Raw genomic sequence first — 20,637 nt, 5'->3', positions numbered from 1 at the left:
ATGTTGCCAGAAGGATTCCTGATCTAATGACAAACTCTATTTTTTTTGTATTTTTTTTCATTTTTGCAGGCATTTAATATAAATGACATCTTTTGCATGATGTTTTACAGCTGAAAAAAGGCTTTAACGTATATTATCTCAGAAGTGCTGTGTATCATGTTCGCAACGGTCAGGTTACAGAACTGTAACACTTGTGACAAAGAGTTCTAATTTGAAAACCCAACAGATGTTTTACTCCTTTTAACCTGAAGGTGACTTGCAGGCAGAGATCATTTCTTAGGTATCACTGGGTACATTTTAAATCACTGCATTTTAAATACGTTGCCTTCAGGAATTTACTTAGCAAGAAGTATGCTTTTCCTGAGACAAGATAGTGCCAGGACTCTCTTTCTTGCCTTCAGGGATAAATTTCAAGCCACATCTATACAAAGTAAAAAAAAAAAAAACCCATTCCCATCTAGTCAATTCCTACTCATAGTGACCCTAGAGGACAGAGTAGAACTGCTCTATAGGGTTTCCAAGGAGTGGCTTGTGGATTTGAACTGTGACCTCTCAGTTAACAGCCGAGCTCTTAACTGAGGCACCACCAGGGCTGCAACTTAGAATTTGTTTTATTATACAACTAGCTTTACAATCCCTTTAAATAAATAAAGTCAACCTTACTTAACTTCAGAATGCATCCTTAAGTAACAGAAACATGTTCTTAAAAAATCATCATTATCATACCCAATGAAATTAGCAATAGTTTTTGGTTTTATCTAGTACGCAGTCCATATTCAGATGTCCTCTGTTTTCTTAAAAATATCTTTTTATATGTGGTCTGTTAAAATCAACATCTAAATAAAGTGCTTGTTATATTTGCTCAGGTGCTTAAGCCTTTTTAGAACTTTCATTATGGAAATTTTCAAACATACACAACAATGGAGAAAATAATAAGGAATACTCACCTATCCATCACCTAGCTTCAATAATTTTCAACATTTTGTCTATCTTGTGAACATTTTGCCTATATTTTGCACACACACACACATACTTTTAAGTCAGTTTCAACGTAATTGTTTTACCAAAGACACTTCATAGATGATGCTTTATATTTCACGTTGCATCAAATGAGGTACACAAAGCCTGATTGTCCCACTTCAGTGATGCTAAGTTCGATCAATGGATTTAGTAATTTGCAACACGATCCCTCCATTTTGAAGGTCCACTTCACCTTTCTGTCTAATGGTTTCATTGAGGACTGTTCCATGAATCTATTATTTCATTTGAGGTTGCAAAGTGGTAACTCTCTAATTCTATTGAGTCTTCCACATTTATGAACTAGAATGCTGTAAAAAAGAATTTGCCCTCATCAGCTAGAGCTATTTGGCTTCCCTGAAGTTCAGTTCATAAGGGAAAGAGAGGCTAAATGCTTACTTCTTTTCTTTTGTTTGCCAACCTAGAGTAAGGAATTCGTGTCATGCTTATGTCTAATGGAGTTCAATGAGTTTTTATTTCTTTGTGTGTGCGGGGCGGGCACTTTGTATGCTGTATCATTATGCACTCCTGAATTTTTACGTAATCGTTGTGTTTCAGTCATCTCATTCATTATTTTTCTGATGCTCAAGTTATCTCGTTATTGGCCACTGGGAGCCCTTCACATGGGCTCCTGTGTCCTTTAATCAGGGCCCTGTTAGTCTTTGCTTCCTAGCACAACAAGCTGTTGGAAGCTCCTTTTGTATATTTCAGGCTCATTTGATATTTTTTTATGTTTTGAAATGTACAAACTGAGCTTCTAACAGCTTGTTGTGCCAGAATGGCTGACTTAGAAACAGCTATTCCTCCACGGAAAAGTGGGGAATGAATATGCATCTTTTAAAATTAACTTACTCTTAGCTCATCTGTTACACTTTCCATGACCCTCAGTATGCCTCAATATCGCAAATTCCTCAAAACTTAACCCATGACTGACTTTGCATCAAAATTGCTGACACTGCCAATTCACTGAGTGCTTACTATATGTAAAGCATGGTTTTATGTAAAGAAGATAAAAAAAATTAATAAGACTTACTCCTCACCTCCTAAAAAAAAAAAAAAAAAAGGGCTCACAAAATATACTGGAAGAGATAGTCACATAAGAAGTAACTACAAGTACTACACAATATAAATATGCAAGTATACAATATAAAGCATACTGGGATAAGAGCAAAATAAAACTATGATAAAATCCAGATTGGCTAGCCTCGCATATAAGGCATTTTATGATCTAGTTTCAGCCTCTATTATATCTCATTTATTCATTCATTCTATAAAGGCTTAATTTGGGGCAGTTTTACTCTGTCCTATATTGCTATGAGTTAAAATTGACTTGATGGCAACATTTTTTTTTTAATGTGTCAGTTGGTCACCAAGTCACAGTCCCTATACTCAAGAAGCATGCTGCATACTAGGGCAGCAAATAATCAAATACAGACTGCTAAGCGCTACAAGACTTGTAAGCACTGATGTTATGGGGGGGCCCATCCTAACTTAGTTTCGAAGGGTCAAGAAAAGATTTTTAGAGGAATAGGTTGAAAAGCTAAGACTTGATGAACTGAAGTTATTGAGGAAGGAGAAGAAGAGTGGAGAGAAGGGTTCCAGAACAGGGGCTACCATAAGTTAGGACCCAGAAGGGAGAGAAACAGGGAGCTTTCTGGGAACTTGGAGAAGTATACTTGGAGCAGGAGTTTAGGGCTAGAGGTGGGGAAGCACACAAAAGTTAAGAATGGAAAGAGGCCCTGGTGGCACCAGTGGTTAAGAGTTTGGCTGCTAACCAAAAAATTGGCAGTTTGAATCCACCAGCCGCTTCCTGGAAACCCTATGGGGCAGTTCTACTTTGTCCTGTAGGGTTGCTATGAAAATGGAAAAATAAGAAGACAGATATGAAGATATCTACAAGCTGTAAGGGAGCTTAGACTTCATCTTAAGGGCAAAGGGGAGCCATTCAAAGGCTTTAAGGGGGAGAGTTACATGTTCAGATTTGTGCTTCAGAAGTATTCTTCTGGTTGCAATGGAGAATGGACTAGAGAAGGGCAAGGGTGAAGGCAGAAAAGCCAGATTGGAAAATACATTAGGAGCCTAGAATAGAGATAATTGGGCCTGAACCAGTAGCAGTGGAAAGTAGATGTCATCCAGATATGAGATGTGGGGGATGGTGAAGGGGAGAAAAAAGTTAAGGTTGACACCCAGGGCTCTGGCCTTAGGTGATCTGGGGATAGAGAGACTGTGTACTATGTTAGGAAAGATAGGAGGAAAGTCAGGTCCAGAAGGAAGATGCTGAGCTGTTTTGAATATGCTGAGTTTAATGTTCCTGTGAGACATACAAGCAGCGATGTCTACTGGGTAACTGGGTTTCCTCAAGGCAGAGAGTTGAGGTAGAGGTATAAATGTGATAACAATCACAGAGCTGGGAAAAGTAATGGAGAGAGAACAATACCATCACTCCTTACCTATATGGCTTTTGACTTCCAATTGTAGAACTGAGCTCACTAGCATATAGGGGATCTTGTAAAAGAGTACCTTTCTGAAAGAGGAAAAAAAATAGAAATAGTTAGCATTTTTGCTTAAAAAAATCCCTTTGTTTCAAATTCTCATGGACTCCAGACGTTCTGGAGCCATGGAGGCTGAATGAACCTCTGGAATTGCCCTGAAATAATCTTTAAACCTTAAACTAAAAATATCCCCTAAAGTCCTCTTAAAACCAAACTATAATTTAGCTTAACTAGTGAAAAAGCTTTGCCTTGAACATTATGCTCTTTTTAAGAATGTCTATATGAGATCAAAGTGAGAACGGCAACTCAAAGGATTAGATAGGAACTTTAGGGGGTAGTGGAGCCCTGGTGGTGCAGTGGTTAAGAGCTCAGCTGCTAACCAAAAGATTGGCAATTCAAATCTACCAGTCACTCCTTGGAAACTCTGTCCTATAGGGTCACTATGAGTTGGAATCAACTCCATGGCACTAGTTTGGTTTTGGGTTTAGTGGATAGTGAGTTTATGTTAATTAGGGAGGAACAACTCAGAAAAGGAGGGTGAGAATGGTTGCACATCTCAAAGAATGAAATCAATGTCGCTGAACTGTATGTGTAGAAACTGTTGAATTGGTGTATGTTTTGCTGTGTATATTCTCAACAACCACAAAATAAATGAAAAAAAATTTAAATCCTTTTATCATAATGAAAAAACTGAATATCAATCCCCCCTAATTTTAGTCAATTTAATATACCTATTTTTTAATTGAAGAGCTCTGGTGGTGCAGTTGTTAAGTGCTTGGCTGATAACCAAAAGGTTGGCAGTTCAAACCCACCAGCAGCTCTGCAGAAGAAAAGACCTGGTGATTTGCTCCCATAAAGATTCCAGCCTAGGAAACCCTATGGGGCAGTTCTACTCTGTCCTGTAGCATCCCTATGAGTATGAATCGACTCAACAGCACACAACAACATTCTTTAATCCCTTCCAAATGCAATATTTGCTTATGTGACTCAGTCCAGTATTTGCTAGCGCCAAAGAGAATTTATTTTTTAATAGTTTAAAAAACATTTTAAGCATAACACATGCTCATTAAAAAATAAAGTTACTGGGGAAAATAACAGAACAGAATTTAAAATTCTCATGGATTCAAGACTTTCTGGAGCCGTGGGGTCTGGATGAACCCCTGAAACAATTGCCCTGAGATAATCTCTAAACCTTAAACCAAAAATATCCCCAGAAGTCTTATTAAAATCAAACAATAATTTAGCTTTATTAGTAAAAATTATCTGCTTGAGCATTATGCTCTTTTAAGAACTGTATGGGATCAAAGTGACAACAGCAACTAAAAAGATTAGATAGAGACCTAGGGGGTGGTGAGTTTAGTTAATTAATTAGGGAGGAACAACTCAGAAAAAGGAGGGCGAGAATGATTGTACAACTCAAAGAATGTAATCAGAGTCAAAGACTTACACACGTATAAACAGTTGAATTGGTATATGTTTTGCTGTGTATATTCTCAACAACAAAATTATTTTTTAAATTATAAAAATAACGTTATTTATAAAAATCAAACACTACACCAAGGACAGGAGGGAGAGAGAAAAGGAGGGGCTATTGCTTATGGAAGGAACCCTGATGGCACAGTGGTTAAGTGCTCAGCCACTAACTGAAAGGTTGGCAGTTCAAACCCACAAGGCGCTCTATTGGAGAAAGATGTGGCAGTCTGGTTCCGTAAAGATTACAGCCTTGGAAACCATATGGGGCAGTTCTACTCTTGGAAGTCCTATAGGGTGGCTATGAGTCAGAACTGACTCACTGGCAATGGGTTTTGTTGCTTATGGAGTACGGAGTTTCAGTTTATGGTGAAGGAAAAATCACATTGATTAAGGATAGGGTTGCACAGCTGATTAATGTAATTTGCTTTCAACAAATTGTACACCTATAAAAAGTTAAATTGGCAAAAGTTGTGTGATAGATATATTTACAACAGCAACAAAAAGAATAACTGCTGAGGCTGCTTGTGTACAACCAAACACCTCATGAGTTTTCATTCCTTGGTTGGAGGTTTAGGGTCATAGTTTCATGGGACATCCCAGTTAATTGGCCTAATATCATATTTAGTGCTTCTGTTCTACCTCCTAGTTCATTGCATAGTGCCAGGGGTCTTAAAAGCTTGCAAGCAGCCATCTAAAGCACAGCAATTGGTCTCTATTTGCCTGGAGCAACAGAGGAAGGAGAGTCAGGGAATAGGAGGAGGAAATGGAATGTGAGGCTAACTGCATCCATCAACAACTGCCTTCTTGGCCCTAAGACCAGAAGAAGTGGATGGTGCCTAGCCACCGTTACTGAACATTTTGTTCAAAGATTCTATAGAGGGCTCCTCATCAAAAAGGGGAAAAAGCAGAAAAGAATTTAAATTCTCATGAAATCTAGACTTTCCAGAGCCATGGAGGCTGGATGAATCCCTGAAACTACTGCCCTGAGATAATCTTTAAACCTTAAACCAAAAAAAATCCCCTGAAGTCTTCTTAAAACCAAACAATAGTTCAGCTTAACTAGTAAAGAATGTTTGCCTTGAGCATTATGCTCTTTTAAGAACTGTCTATACAGAATTATCTTATGTAAAGGGAAGGACAACACATAATACAGGGTAAGTCAGCACCACTGGACTAAACCAAGAGCTAACAACCAAACACTTCAAGGGACAATGTAGCAGGGCAGACATCTGGGGACCATGGTTTCAGGGGACATGTAGGTCAATTGGCATAAAAAAAAAACCCTAACAAAGTTAATTAAGAAAATGTTCTGCATCCCACTTTGGTGAGTGGCGTCTGGGGTCTTAAAAGCTAGAAGGGGCCATCTGAGATGCATCAATTGGTCCCAACCTACCTGGAGCAAAGGAGAATGAAGAACACCAAAGATACAAGGAAAATATTAGCCCAAGAGACAAAAGGGGCCACATAAACCAGAGACTCCATCAGCCTGAGACCAGAAGAACTAGATGGTGCCCAGCTACCACCAATGACTGCCCTGACAAGGAACACAACAGAGAGTTCCTGACAGTGTAGAAGAAAAGTGTGGTGTAGAACTTAAGTCCTAGTAAAAAGACCAGACAAAATGGTCTGACTGAGACTGGAGGGACTCCAGAAGACATGGCCCCCAGACTCTGTTAACCCAGAACTAAAACCATTCCTGAAGCCAACTCTTCAGACAAAGATTAGGCTGGACTATAAGACATAAAATGATACTTGTGAAGAGTGTGCTTCTTAGTTCAAGTAGATACATGAGACTAAATGGACAGCTCCTGTCCGGAGGTGAGATAAGGCAGAATGGGACAGGAGCTAGTTGAATAAAAAAAAAAAAAAACACGGGGAAATACAGGGTGGAAAGGAGGAACGTGTGGTCACATTATAGGGATAGCAACAACGGTCACATAACAATGTGTGTAAATTTTTGTATGAGAAACTAATTTGAGCTGTGAACTTTCACCTAAAGCACATACACACACACAAAAGAACTGTCTATATGGGATCAGACTGACAGCAGCAACTCGAAAGATTAGATAGGAACCATAGGGGGCAGTGAGTTAATATTAATTGGAAAGTAACAACGTAGAAAAGGTGGGTGAGAATGGCTGCACAACTCAAAGAATATAATCAAAGTCACTGAATAGTACATGTAGAAACTGTTGAACTGGTGTCTGGTTTGCTGTGTATATTCTCAACTACAAAAAAAAGAATTATTAAAAAAAAATCAAACAGTACAGAAACACATAAATAATAAAAGTTTCCTGTTTCTTCCTCCCCTTTCCATCCCTCTTTTCAAAACAGCTATTATTATCAGCTTTCTTTATATCCTTTCAGGAATATAAAGTATTATTATTATTATATGACATATATCATGTATTTAATACTAACTAGATTAAAAAATATATATGTATATATTTTTTATTAGATTATACCACATACATTAATCTGGAACTTGTTTTTTCACTTAATATATGGTGGACGAAGACTGAAGAAGAATTGATGCTTCCGAATTATAGTGTTGGCAAAGAATACCGAATATACCATGGACTGCCAGAAGAGCAAACAGGTCTGTCTTGGAGGAAATATAGCCAAGTTGTACTTGGAAGTGAGGATGGCAAGACTTTGTCTCATGTACGTTGAACATGTTATCGGGAGGGACCAGTCCCTGGAGAAGGACATCATGTTTGGTAAGGTAAAGGGTCAGCAAAAAGAAGACCCTCAGCGTGATGGACTGACACAGTGGCTGCAACGATGAGGTCAAACAGAGCAATGATTGTTGAGGATGGTGCAGGACTGGGCAGTGTTTCATTCCGTTGTACACAGGGTCACTATGAGTCAGAATTGACTGGGTAACACCTAACAACAACATATGGTGGACAGCTAGCTATGTCCATACATGTAGATTTACCTCAATCTATTTAGTGATTACCCAGTATTCCATAGCATAAAAAGAAAAAAAAAAAAAACCATGTTGCCAACAATTCGATTCTGACTCATGGTGACCCCACGTGTTACACAGTAGAGCTGAGCTCCATAGTGTTTTCTTGGCTGTAATCTTTATGCAAGCAGATTGTTAGGTCTTTCTTCTGGGGCACTGCTGGGTGGGTTTGAACTGCCAACCTTTTGATTAGAAGCCAAACACAAACCCTTTGCACCATCCAGGGACCTTTTCCACAGCATAGATATACAATAACTTTGTTAACCACTCCCTATTAATGAATTTTTTTTTCCCTTAAATCTTTACTGTTGGCCATTTCCATCTATTCTGGGTCCTCAAAACAAATAGAAATGTACTATTCAGCTGCTGGTTGCATAGTGATTAAGTGCTACGGCTGCTAACCAAAAAGTTGGCAGTTCGAATCTGCCAGGCACTACCTGGAAACTCTATGGGGCAGTTCTACTCTGTCCTATAGGGTTGCTATGAGTCAGAATCAACTAGATGGCAGTGGGTTTGGTTTTTTTTTTTTATTATTCAGCTACTTCTCTAAATAATCCTTTATTTATGTTGAGACTTGGGAAATAGGTCAGAAGAAATTTCTAAAATGTTGCTGACTTACAGCTCCCCGTAAGCTTGTTGTTGTTGTTAATTGCCATTGAGTCAATTCCGACTCATAGTGACCTATAGGACAGAGTAGAACTGCCCCACAGGGTTTCCAAGGAGCGGCCGGTGGATTCAAGCTGCCAACCTTTTGGTTGGCAGCTGAGCTCTTAACCACTGCACCCCATATGCTTACCCCTATCTTATTTCTTAATATCAGAGTAGGGACCCTGGGGCAATATGTGCTTTATCCTAGTACTTTCATCAAAGCTCTACATAAAAAAATTAAATTAAATTAAAAAACTGCCTCCCACTGCCCAAATGTTTTATGCTTCCCTTAAATCTAGAATTTTAATTCGAAGGTATCACTTAGTTATTTAGCTACCTAGCAGCTCTCTCTACTAAATATTAAGAGAAAAGACCTGCCATATTTTTAATTTGTAGAATTGGAGATGTTGAACAACCTAGACATAATTATTTTTGGTAAAAGTTAGAGATAAAATTGGTTACTGAAGCAGACTCAATTTTTTGAAAACTCTTAAGATCAGTAAGGGTGTTAATTTCTAATTGTATGGTTCGGGTTAATTTTACTTGCAAGTATAGAAAGAGTTCAGTCAGATGTCCAATTCCTTTTCTCATGAGCATTTCCCTACCTCAACATGAAAAACCATCCTCAATCTCAAAGCACGAGGGATCAGTTCTCCAAAATAAGTCTGATATAGATGTTTTTGTTTTCAAAATGCTAAAATATCACCAAAACTAACCAAGAGTGACCAACCTGACCAAAGAACTTAAGTGTCACAAAAAAGTCACACATTTAAAAATGTTTATATTGAATTAACGTCTTATTCTTACTCGAATGAATGCTTACCTGATTCATCACTTGTATGTGAAATATTTATCTGCTCATTTTCTGTCTTTCAAGAGGTAGAACATTACTTTTAATTATAGTACCTAACCAACTTATAATGATAATCCCCCTCCACATATATTTATTTCACTGTCATAGAAAAAAAAAAAAAAAAAAACAGAGTGAGTTCAAACCCCAGCTCCATCTGTGTGACCTTGCACAGATAGATCATTTAATGCCTCTGTGCCTCAATTTCCTTACCTATAAAATGGGAATAACATTCCTACCTCATAGGGTTGTGCAGGTTAATTTAGTTAATATACGTAAAGCATCAGAACAAATGCTACTGGATAATGACAATATGTGTTAGTTATTGTTATTGCATCTATTGGACAGGCTGTACATAGATACAAAGGTATGAGCTGGCCAATGTGACATGCCTCTGCTGCAGGATTAAAAAGCAGTACTAAAACTTGGGAGCTAGTCAATTCAAGGAAGCATAAACATTTCAAAAGTCTTATAAAATCTGGGGTTATTTGAAATATTCACATAAATTTTTTTAAAAAATCAATTAAGTTTTGGTTTTTCTATTAGAACATATGAAGCCTTCTTCAGATTAGGGTTTTTCCTCTTTATGATTCATTGGTATTCTTAATTTGGAGAAAGTGGGTTAAAAATTTGGAGAGGAAGTTTAAGTATTTGAAGTCTTCTGAATAGTGCTATGAGAAAAAAATTAGAATTGTAATCTTTCACAATTTTTAGCCATTTCTAAAGCCCCCTGCTTCCTAGCCTCTTTTGAGTAAAACAGCCTTTCATATTTCTTAATATCATTATGTTGGAAGATCAATAATAAAAGGTATATATCACTGAAGTTAATTGAAAAGGATCACACTATTGTTTCAATAAATTACTTTTTAAAACTGATTCTGTTGTAGTAGAACCAAAAAAAAAAAAAAACCAAACCCATTGCTGTCGAGTCAATTCTGACTCATAGGACAGAGTGGAACTGCCCCATAGGGTTTCCAAGGAGCACCTGATGGATTCAAACTGCTGACCTTTTGGTTAGCGGCCATAGCACTTAACCACTATACCACCAGGGTTGCAGTAGAAAGATCTCTAAATGGGAGTTCTGAGTCTACCCCTTAACTCATTATATAATTTTGAGTAAGTTACTTAAAACATTTGTCCGTCTGTTTCTTCAGTTATAAAATAAGGGTCTCAGACTAGGTGATATCTAGATAAAATTATCTTATGACAACGGCTCCCATGGACCTACTTTCTATAGTGCTGGTAGGAAATACCCTGGTGGTGTAGTAGTTAAGAGCTACATGCTTCTAACCAGAAGGTCAGCAGTTCAAATCCACCAAGCTCTCCTTAGAAACTCTATGGGGCAGTTCTACTCTGTCCCATAGGGTTGCTAGGAGTCGGAATCTACTTGATGGCAATGGGTTTGGTTTGGTTTGGTTAAGAAATACAGAAACTTACTGACAATGAGAACTTTATCTGAGCCCTGTGCTCCCAGAAAGCATGGACAGTTGAGAAATCCCTCAAGCTAACTACAAAGACTACCCTGCTCTCAGATATTCTGAAATAAGACCTGTCTCCATCCTTCCTCATGACTCCCATGAGACAGGCTGATGACTCTCTTGTTCATCGGCCTCTATGAAATTGTTTCCAAGGAACGTCTGGCGGATTCAAACTGCTGACCCTTTGGTTAGCAGCTGTAGCACTTAATCACTACACCACCGAAATTGTAGGCCTTTTCCTTTCCTTTGAGACATTCTTATTAGTGAACATTCTCCCTCTTGCAACAGCCTGAACAGTCATCTCTTCAATTGCCCAGCGCATTTGTCTTTCACAATATTATTAAATTCCAAGCTAAATTTCCAAAATAAGCAGATGAGGAGGGAAGGCACAATTGCACAGAAAAGCAATACTCAAGGTGAGGTTAACTTATGAGAACACTTACTATAATATAGTTGTTCCATGAACTTTTTAAGTGCAGAAATATTGATGAGGTTGTGGAAACAATGTACAAATGAAGTTCACACTCCTTTTTCTCAAGGCTTGGGTTACTTTGTAAAAGGGAGGCTTGTGGGGAATTCCCTAAGTAAAACTCATTTCCGTTCCTATTACACTTGAAAGGGCTTTCACTTAGAAAGTCTTTGTGATCAGCAAGTCCCTGTGGTTCTTTTGAGTTTGTTGTGCTAAAAGGCAGGGTGACTGCCTTGCCTGCACCTGGTGTGGATTCACAGCTCCTCCTGGAGGTAAGAGCAGGTAAGGGCCGAAATGCACTTCGGCCGTGAAGGGGTAGCTTCTTGAGGTCTGAAGAACACGAAGTTGAGTCCTTGGTCATTGTGTAGCTCTCTTGGTGGTACCTGTCAAGCAAAATTTAATATTAAATGTGATATTCCAAGGTTTGTATTTCATAATTTAACAGTGAGGAACAAAGAGTAACTGGTGACCCAACTGCATCAGTTTAAGACTCTAAAAAATGAATGTTTTCACTTAAAAAAATGCTTGTTAAGGGAAGGAAGGCATATTACTCTACTATAAAGAGAAATGAAGTCCTGATACATGCTACAGTATGGATGAACCTTAAAAACATTATGCTGAGTGAAATAAGTCAGTTACAAAAGGATAAACATTGTATGATCCCAGTTATATGAAATAGGCAAATGCATGGAGACAAATGCTTATTAGCAGTTACCAGAAGTGGGACGGAAGGGGAAAGGGGAAGTCTTTGCTTAGGGGGCACTGTATTTCTGTAAACAGTAATGGAATAGTTTAGAAATGGATAGTGGTGATAGTTGCACAACATGATGAATGTAATTAACGTCACTGAATTGTACATGTAAGAACTGTTGAATTGGCAAATGTTTTGTTAAGTATATTTTTACCACTACAAAACAATTAAAAAAGAGAGAGAAAGGAGGCGATTTAATTACACTTGCTATTGCCTACTGACCTGGGGGGTGGGGCTGGGGAAGTATGGCGCAGCAATCCACTTTTCTGCTTTCAGAAATAAAACTACCCACCATCAGGTAAAGTATTTTTTATACTTAAAGCATTTTTACTTCTTCAAGGAGCCCCACTTTTTTCATTGAAAGGGCTTTTTCAAAGACCAGACTTAATGGTCTGACTGAGACTAGAGGAACCCCAGAAGACATGGCCCCCAGACTGTCTGTTGAACTAAAACCATTCCTGAAGCCAACTTTTCAGACAAAGAACAGCCTGAAGTATAAGACATAAAATGATACTCCGGAAGAGGGTGGCGCTTAGTTCAAGTAGGTACACAAGACTAAATGAGAAGCTCCTGTCTGAAGGCGAGATGAGAAGGCGGAAAGGGATAGGAGCTGACTGAATGGACACGGGAAATCCGGGGTGGAAAGGAGCAATATGTGGTCATGTGATAGGGATAGCAACAAGGGTCATATAACAATGTATAAATTTTTGTATGAGAAACTAACTTGAGCTGTAAACTTTCACCTAAAGCACAATTTAAAAAAAAAAGGAAGAAAGGACTTTTTCATTATGGCTTCATTGTACATTTCTAATGGATCCTGTAAAGAAAATAACTATCCAAATAGTATTCAAATAGAGATACTTGATTTTTTTTGTAGCGGTGCTTTCTTCAGTTCATATATTCTGGAGCCCCGGTGGCACAGTGGTTAAGAACTTGGTTGCTAACCAAAAAGGTTGGCAGTTTGAATCCACCAGCGCATCCTGGAAACCCTATGGGGCAGTTCTACTCTGCCCTATAGGTGGCTATGAAAAAAATATGAGACACTTCTAATTTTCCCAATGTCATCCTAATATCGTCAGCACTTCTTTTCAGAATCAGTCTTTGTGTCCTGTCCCTTCACCTTCCCTGTCTCTCCAGCCCACCATCTTTCTCTGCTATGCTGCAAAGGAAGCATATTGTAGAGGCTATGAAGTTGCAAAGTATGATTAGCTCTTGGTTCCAATTCTGGGTCTGCTACTGAGCGGCGTTATGACTTTTGTTGAACTAAGCTTCAATTTTCCAATTCTAAAATAGGAATAATTACAGCACCAAACTCACAAACTGTGAGGATCAAATAAGAAAATGCATGCAGTGTGCAGGAAACACTCAATAGGTGCTAGCTGTTATCCCTGGGTGATGTCAACGATGAACACACTACACTGCTAAACAAAAAGTTAGAGGTTCGAGTCTACCCAGAGGCACATCAGAAGAAAGGCCTGGCTATCTACTTCCAAAAAATCAGCCACTGAAAACCCTATGGAAGACAGTTCTATTCAGACATGTGGTGTCGTCATGAGTCAGGGTCAATTTGATGGCAACTGGTATGTTGCTTTGAATTACTGGTTTATCATTTTACATTAAGGTATCTTGTTTCACGTATAAGTTTGGAACCTCCTTCAAACTGGAAAACTTAGTTTTTATTAATTCTTAATTTCCAACAGATATAAAGTTCACTATCTGTACAATACTATGAACTGTGGCTGAGTCCACACAAATAAGTGGTTACCCCAATTGGCACACTAAAGCTCCATCCCCTAAACAATCACCCTTTGCCAGTCCCTTAGGCCTGAGGCTGTGGACACTGGCATTGTGGTCCCAGCACGTTCTTCTTGTCCCATGGAATGGCACGGGGCCAGATTTTAAACAGAGAGCTAGAAAAATAACATATATGACCTGCAATCCCTGAATGCCACTCAGTAATTATATCTTACTTAACCTGACTTTCTTCATAAGATTCCAGTTTTACATAACAATGTCTAAGATAGCTTTTCTTTATTTTTGTAGATAATACTCTCTAAAATTTCCCCAACATTTCCTCTATGGATTGAAGAGTTGGTTAGTGTGTACGCATTATGTTATCTAATGTTATGAAATTACATTAAAATGTTCATTTTAGGCACTGCACGTTTTGTGTGAAACTTCAGCAAAATGATTTCAGGGAGTTACAGAATATCTCTCTTGATGTGACTGTTACTTACTCAGTTATATGAAAAATCTATGAGGAGTTAAAAAGAATTTCTAAAAAGATCTTTTTGGCAGCATAAATGAAAATGCAATGGATATTATAGCTTTGCCAGTTAAGCAGATCAACTCATAAAACTAAACTGTATTCTTCATTTGAAATTCAATAATACCGACTCTTACTCGTCTAATTGAAAAGTAGCTCCTTACTAAGCAAAAGCTCCAGAACCTTCAATTTGCACATGTGTCAACTTCATACTTACAGGACCAGGTTGCTACAAGTCAAATGTTTTCTTAATGAGCTGATTATGTATCTCTACGGAGAGCCCAGTCCCAAGGGAGGAAGAAATGAGAGAAATGGAAATGAGAACTCCAAAACCAAAAGTATGCAGACATTTTTTTTTCTTCTTTTTCCTCTCTGCATCAAAACCAGATAAGCACAGGGATTAGACCGGAATATATGATACTGGTGAGGTGTGAGCTTCTTGGCCCACATGAGACTATGTGGGCAGCTCCTGTCTGGAGGGGAGATGAGAAGGCAGAGGGGGACAGAAGCTGGCTGAATGGACACGAGGAATACAGGGTGGAGAGAAGGAGTGTGCTATCTCATTGGGGGAGAGAAACTAGTATAAATTTTTTTTTATATAGCAAGGTGTATATAAATTTTTGTATGAGAGACTAACTTGATTTGTAAACTTCCACTTAAAGCACAATAAAAATTAAAATAAAAAAACAGATAAGCTCCTTGAGACTGAAAATGTCAGGTTAAAAGCCACAGACCAAAAACAACAGGCAAAATTGTAGGTGCAAGTTCATCAGAGAATAAAAAGAACACATAAGCTAGCATATCGACTGTATCAAGAATGAAGAAAAGTGGTAAATTAGTGAAAGTGATCACTAGATTTAAGAAACTCTTGAAAAAATGACAAGAAAGAAGTTAGATAAACATGCTAAAAGGAAATCCTGGTTTCCATGGAGAGCTGAAAACCTATTAGAATGAAATGGATTGTCAGATTAATACGCTAAAATATGAGACAAGCAGAACAATTGAGAGAAAAAAATGATTCTTCCGTAAGAAGTCATATTGACCTAGATCTCAAGGTCTAGAATTTGAGCTCTCCTGAATAAAAAAATTCTCATGAAGATTCCACTAAAACTGATGAAATACAAGCAACTCTGTATGGAAAAATTCAAAGTTAGAAAATTATTCTCAGATATCTAAGCGTAACTAAGAAACTGGTTGAGCTCAGGACCAAACTTTTCATGGAGAAAAAAAAAAACACACCTTCCTTTGTTCAGAATTCTCACTGCCAGCTCAAGTTTGGGGCCCCCTTGCGTTGGAAATGTTATTAGCTCAATAGAAATATTCCAACAGGAAACACTGATTCCTGCTACAGACCCATGACTTTCAAAGAGGAGCATAGAGACCTACTTGACAAATATTAGCTACTTTGTTTTTCTTTGCACTTCAGATAAATGCTCTAATTCTTGGTTCTAATGTGGTTATATTTAGAAGCTATTTGACTCTTATGATTTACATGTTAAAAAAAAGTGAAAATTACCTATGTTAATAAGGAGAAATGAGAAAAAAAATTATAGTTTTTTTCAAGTATCTGAACCTCTTATTTTCTAAACTATATTAAATGATTTTTTTATGAACCAAATATAACTAACCTGACACATTTTTAAACTTCATGTAAAGTTACAATTAAGTCAGAGTTTTTGAAACTAAATACTATAACCTAGAAATCAATACTTAAAATGCTTTGGCTTTATTTCTGATTAATTTAAATTTGGCTATGATTCCTAAGACTTTTAAAGTTTTCCTGACACACTTCAACCCTCTCCCTCAAATATATGTGAATGTTTGGTAAATATTTAAATTTCATAAAGGAGTTTACTAATTTAAAGGAATCCCAAATAAATCACATTTGTGAATTAAATAAACATGTGATACCAATAATTTTTTTTTTTTTTAGTCTCTGGCTGGAACTGAACTTGTTTAAAACTCAATAACACGTATGTGGCAGTTCTCATGATGTTGCCACAAAAATATTTCTCCTACTTAATGCTGGAAAATACTTACTATATCAACACTGTGTCCAGAGCGTTCAGCCCAAAGGTGTGGCTTAAAACAACTTGCATGAATGTGACACTCGAGCAGGCAAACACCATCTAACTCTTTTGAGAACACTTGGCATTAATGTTACAGCTGGATTCCACTGAAAATCATGTCCTTTCACTAAATGATTACTAATTTGTCATCTTTTGAATTTTTGTAATCAGCATACTGACTATCCTGGTATTATGAAGATGTGAAATTTATAAAAGGAAGAAAATCCCCATCCTTTCCCAGTATGTTCATAATCTATTGGGAATAATTAGGAGAGAAGTTATAATAGTGGGAGAAGAAAAGGGAGATGAAGTAATAATCTTCTCGATTGTTTTTGTTTTCACTGTTCTTTTTACTCTCATTGATTTCTGCCATTATCAGTATTATTTTCTTCTTTCTTGTTTCTTTAACTTTTCTCCGTTGCTCTGTTGCATTAGAATTTGGTTGCAGTGGAGCTTTGGGAGAGAGGAAAGTAGCTGAAGTAGAAAAACACCTGGTCTTTGGAATAGCACTTCTCCATCTGTTAGTGGAGGCTGGTCTGATATGTTTGGGTCAATACTATTTGATGTGTTCTAATGTGCACTGCATTGAGCAAATCTGCTGCAAAAGACCTCTTTAAAGTGTTACAAAGCAAAGATGTCACCCTGAAGACTAAGGTGCACCTGATCCAAGCCATGGTGTTTTCAGTCGCCTCATATGTACACGAAAGCTGGACGATGAATGAGAAAGACCGAAGAAGAATTGACGCCTTTGAATTGTGTTGGGGAAGAATATTGAATATACCATGGACTGCCAAAAGAACGAACAAATCTGTCTTGCAGGAAGTACAACCAGCATGCTCCTTAGAATCCAGAATGGTGAGACTACATCTCATGTACTTTGGATATGTTATCAGGAGGGATCAGTCCCTGGAGAAGGACATCATGCTTAGTAAAGTACAGGGTCAGCCAAAAACAGAAAGACCTTCAACGAGATGGATTGACACAGTGGCTGCAACAATGGGCTCAAGCATAACAACAATCGTGAGGATGATGCAGGACTGGGCAGTGTTTCATTCTGTTGTTTATAGGGTCACTATGAGTTGGAACTGACTTGACAGCACCTAACAACAACAATATGCTCTAGCATAAAGCTATCATGGGTGGAACAAAGGCTACCTAAATTGATGTTGGAGAAGATTACATATGCTACCCGATATGTACATGGGGTGCCTTCTTGCTGTACAGCACACATTAAGTACAAGGATAGGGTTGCCATGTATTTCTACTAATCACAATACAACAAATACTTATATAGTGCCTACTGCATGCCAGGCACTAAAGATACAGTAGTAAAAAAGACAGTAAGTCTCTGTCCTCCTGGACTTCACATCATGAATGTTCAAATTACTGTCTCTGGGGCTAAGACCATGTGTAGAGGAGACAAAACTACTTACTAGGAAAGACAAGACATTCATGTCTGAAGTAAATACTGAAAGCAGCATATATGGAGAAATCTATATGTTGATTTATATTTCTGTTACTGCATCATATGGAACATGCCGGACATATTTTTGCCAAATTTGGAGAGGATAGTGTGCCTTAAAATGTAGATAATGTGATGTATATAAAATTCACATGATTTCAGCATACGTCTTATTGCATGGAACTTGGTCACATGGCCATCTCTAGGTACAGGGATCTCTAGAAAGGTGAATGTTTTAAATTGAGCACAATACCATCGCAAACAAAACTGGGACTCAGTTAATAAAGAATGGGAGAATTTGTTCATTCTGTTGGCTTTTCTAAGTAGACAATCATATACTGTGCAGATAATGACAGTTTTATATCTTTTCTTCAAATTACTTTTTATTTATTATGCTCTGTTGTTAGGTGCTGTCAAGTCGGTTCCAACTCACAGCGACCCTACAGGACAGAGCAGAACTGCCCCACAGGGTTTCCAAGGGAAGGCTGGTGGATTTGAACTGCCGACCTCTTGGTTAGCAGCCAAGCTCTTAACCACTCACTATGCCACCAGGGCTCCTATTGTACTCTAGGTGAAAGTTTACAGCTCAAGTTAATTTCTCAATAAAAAATTTATACACATACTGTTTTGTGACATTGGTGCAATCCCAACAAGGTGAGTGCATGCTCTTCCTTTCCACTCCAGGTTCACTGTGTCCATTTGTGCCTTTCTGCCTTCTCGTCCTGTTTTGGACAGGAGCTGCCCTTTTGGTCTTGTATATTGGATAGAACTAAGAAGTACATTCCTCATGTTTGTTATTTTTTGTCATATAGGCCTGTCTAATCTTTGTTTGAAAAGTGAGCTTCAGGAATGGTTTCAGTTCTGGGTTAGCAGAGTGTCTGGGGACCATAGTTTCAGGGGTCCATTCAGTCTCTGTCAGACCAGTAAGTCTGGTTTTTCTTTTATGTGAATTTGAATTCTGTTCTACATTTTTCTCTTGCTCTGTCCAGGACTCTCTATTTTCTTCAAATATTAATATAAAACCAAACCCACTACTGTCAAGCTGATTCTGACTCAGTGGCTCCATAGGGTTTCCAAGGCTATAAATCTTTACAGAAGCAGATGGGACTGTTTTCTTCAAGTATTAACATAACCAAAACCAAACCAAACCCATTGCCATCGAGTTGATTCCGACATACAGTGACCCTATAGGACAGAGTAGAATGGCCCTATAAAGTTTCCAAGGAGCATCTGGTGGATTTGAACTGCTGACCTTTTAGTTAGCAGCTGTAGCACTTAACAATTATGCCACCAGGGTTTCCAAATATTAGCACAGCATTTCTTATGCTTTCATCGTTACATGATCCAGGACCCTGAGTTTTACCTTGAATAGTAGCAGTGAAAGTGGCCATCCTTGTCTTATTTCCTATCTTAAAGAGAACACATCTAGATTTTTCTCAATTAAGTATGTTTGAAACTTTTCTTCCATTCTTAGTTTGGTTTCAGTTTTTAACATGAATAGATATTGAACTTTATCAAATGCTTTTTTACCCTACCTGTTGAGATGGCCAGCTTTTTCTTCTTTGACCTGTTAATGTAGCAAATTACGGCAGATTTTTCAAATTTTGAATCGTCTATACATTCCTAGGAAACCCTAGTGGCGTAATGGTTAAGTGCTACAGCTACTAACCAAAGGGTTGGCAGTTCGAATCCTCCAGGTGCTCCTTGGAAACTCTATGGGGCAGTTCTACTCTGTCCTATAGGGTCGCTATGAGTCGGAATCGACTCGACGGCACTGGGGTTTATACATTCCTAGGATAAATCTTACTTAATCATGATATTTTTAATACACGGTTAGATTCAGCTACCAAAACCACCAAACCCATTGCCATGGAGTCGAATTCGGACTCATAGCAACTCTATAGGACAAAGAACCGCCCCATTGGGTTGTAATCTTTATGAGAGCACCAATGCAGCATCTTTCTCAGGTGGAGCGACTGATGGGCTCTAACTGCCGACCTTTCGGTTAGCAGTCGAGCACTTAACCACTGCGCCACCAGGGATCCTGAGATTCAGCTAAGTGGTATTTTACTTATCTAGTTTCATAAATGTCATGGGTCTTTGTCTTCTGTTGTCCTTTTTGGTATGGAGAACAAGATTATACCATTCTCAAAAAAAAAAAAAAAAACCCACAAAAATGTCATGGGTCTTTGTCTTCTGTTGTCCTTTTTGGTATGGAGAACAAGATTATACCATTCTCAAAAAAAAAAAAAAAACCCACAAAAACTGAGTAGCTTCCATTATTTCTGTAATTTTTTGAACAACTGTTCCTTTAAAGATGGAACTTATGGAAAAAACATCTGGGACTTTTTATTTTAACTTTCATTACTGTTCTTTGAGATTTTCATAACTTCTTATGTCAATTTTGGTATTTTATATTTTCCTAGGAACTAGTCGTTTCATCTAGAAATTAAAATTTGTTAACATGTATTTGTTTAAAGTTTTAAAAATCTGTTTTCTTTGTAGGTATTTCTCTTTTTTTTCATTTTGTATTTTATTTGCATTCATATTTTCTTCTTGATCTTTCTTGTCAGAGATCTATATATCTTTTCAAAGAACCAGCTATTCTTTTTCTAGTCTTATCTATTGTTTGTTTTGTACTGTTATCACCATTGTTCTTTATTTTAATGATTTCTACCCTTAACATTATTA

The 20,637-nt window shown here is 37.8% G+C and overlaps 1 protein-coding gene across 1 annotated transcript in view; it reads right to left on the bottom strand.

The window, feature by feature from the left end:
- C4H12orf56 (chromosome 4 C12orf56 homolog) overlaps window positions 1–20,637 on the bottom strand; it is a 98,177-nt gene that overhangs the window by 26,663 nt on the left and 50,877 nt on the right. The window contains exons 6-7 of the mRNA XM_023558434.2: window positions 11,373–11,781; window positions 3,468–3,541 (exon numbers count right to left, since the gene is read on the bottom strand). Of these exons, the coding sequence (XP_023414202.2) occupies window positions 3,468–3,541; window positions 11,373–11,781 (483 nt within the window). The remainder of the gene's footprint in view (window positions 1–3,467; window positions 3,542–11,372; window positions 11,782–20,637) is intronic.

Source organism: Loxodonta africana, chromosome 4, assembly GCF_030014295.1.
Source record: "Loxodonta africana isolate mLoxAfr1 chromosome 4, mLoxAfr1.hap2, whole genome shotgun sequence".
NCBI classification, from domain to species: Eukaryota; Metazoa; Chordata; class Mammalia; order Proboscidea; family Elephantidae; genus Loxodonta; species Loxodonta africana.
The sequence above is the reverse complement of the archived record's forward strand: the minus strand, read 5'-3'. Positions and strand labels throughout refer to the sequence as shown.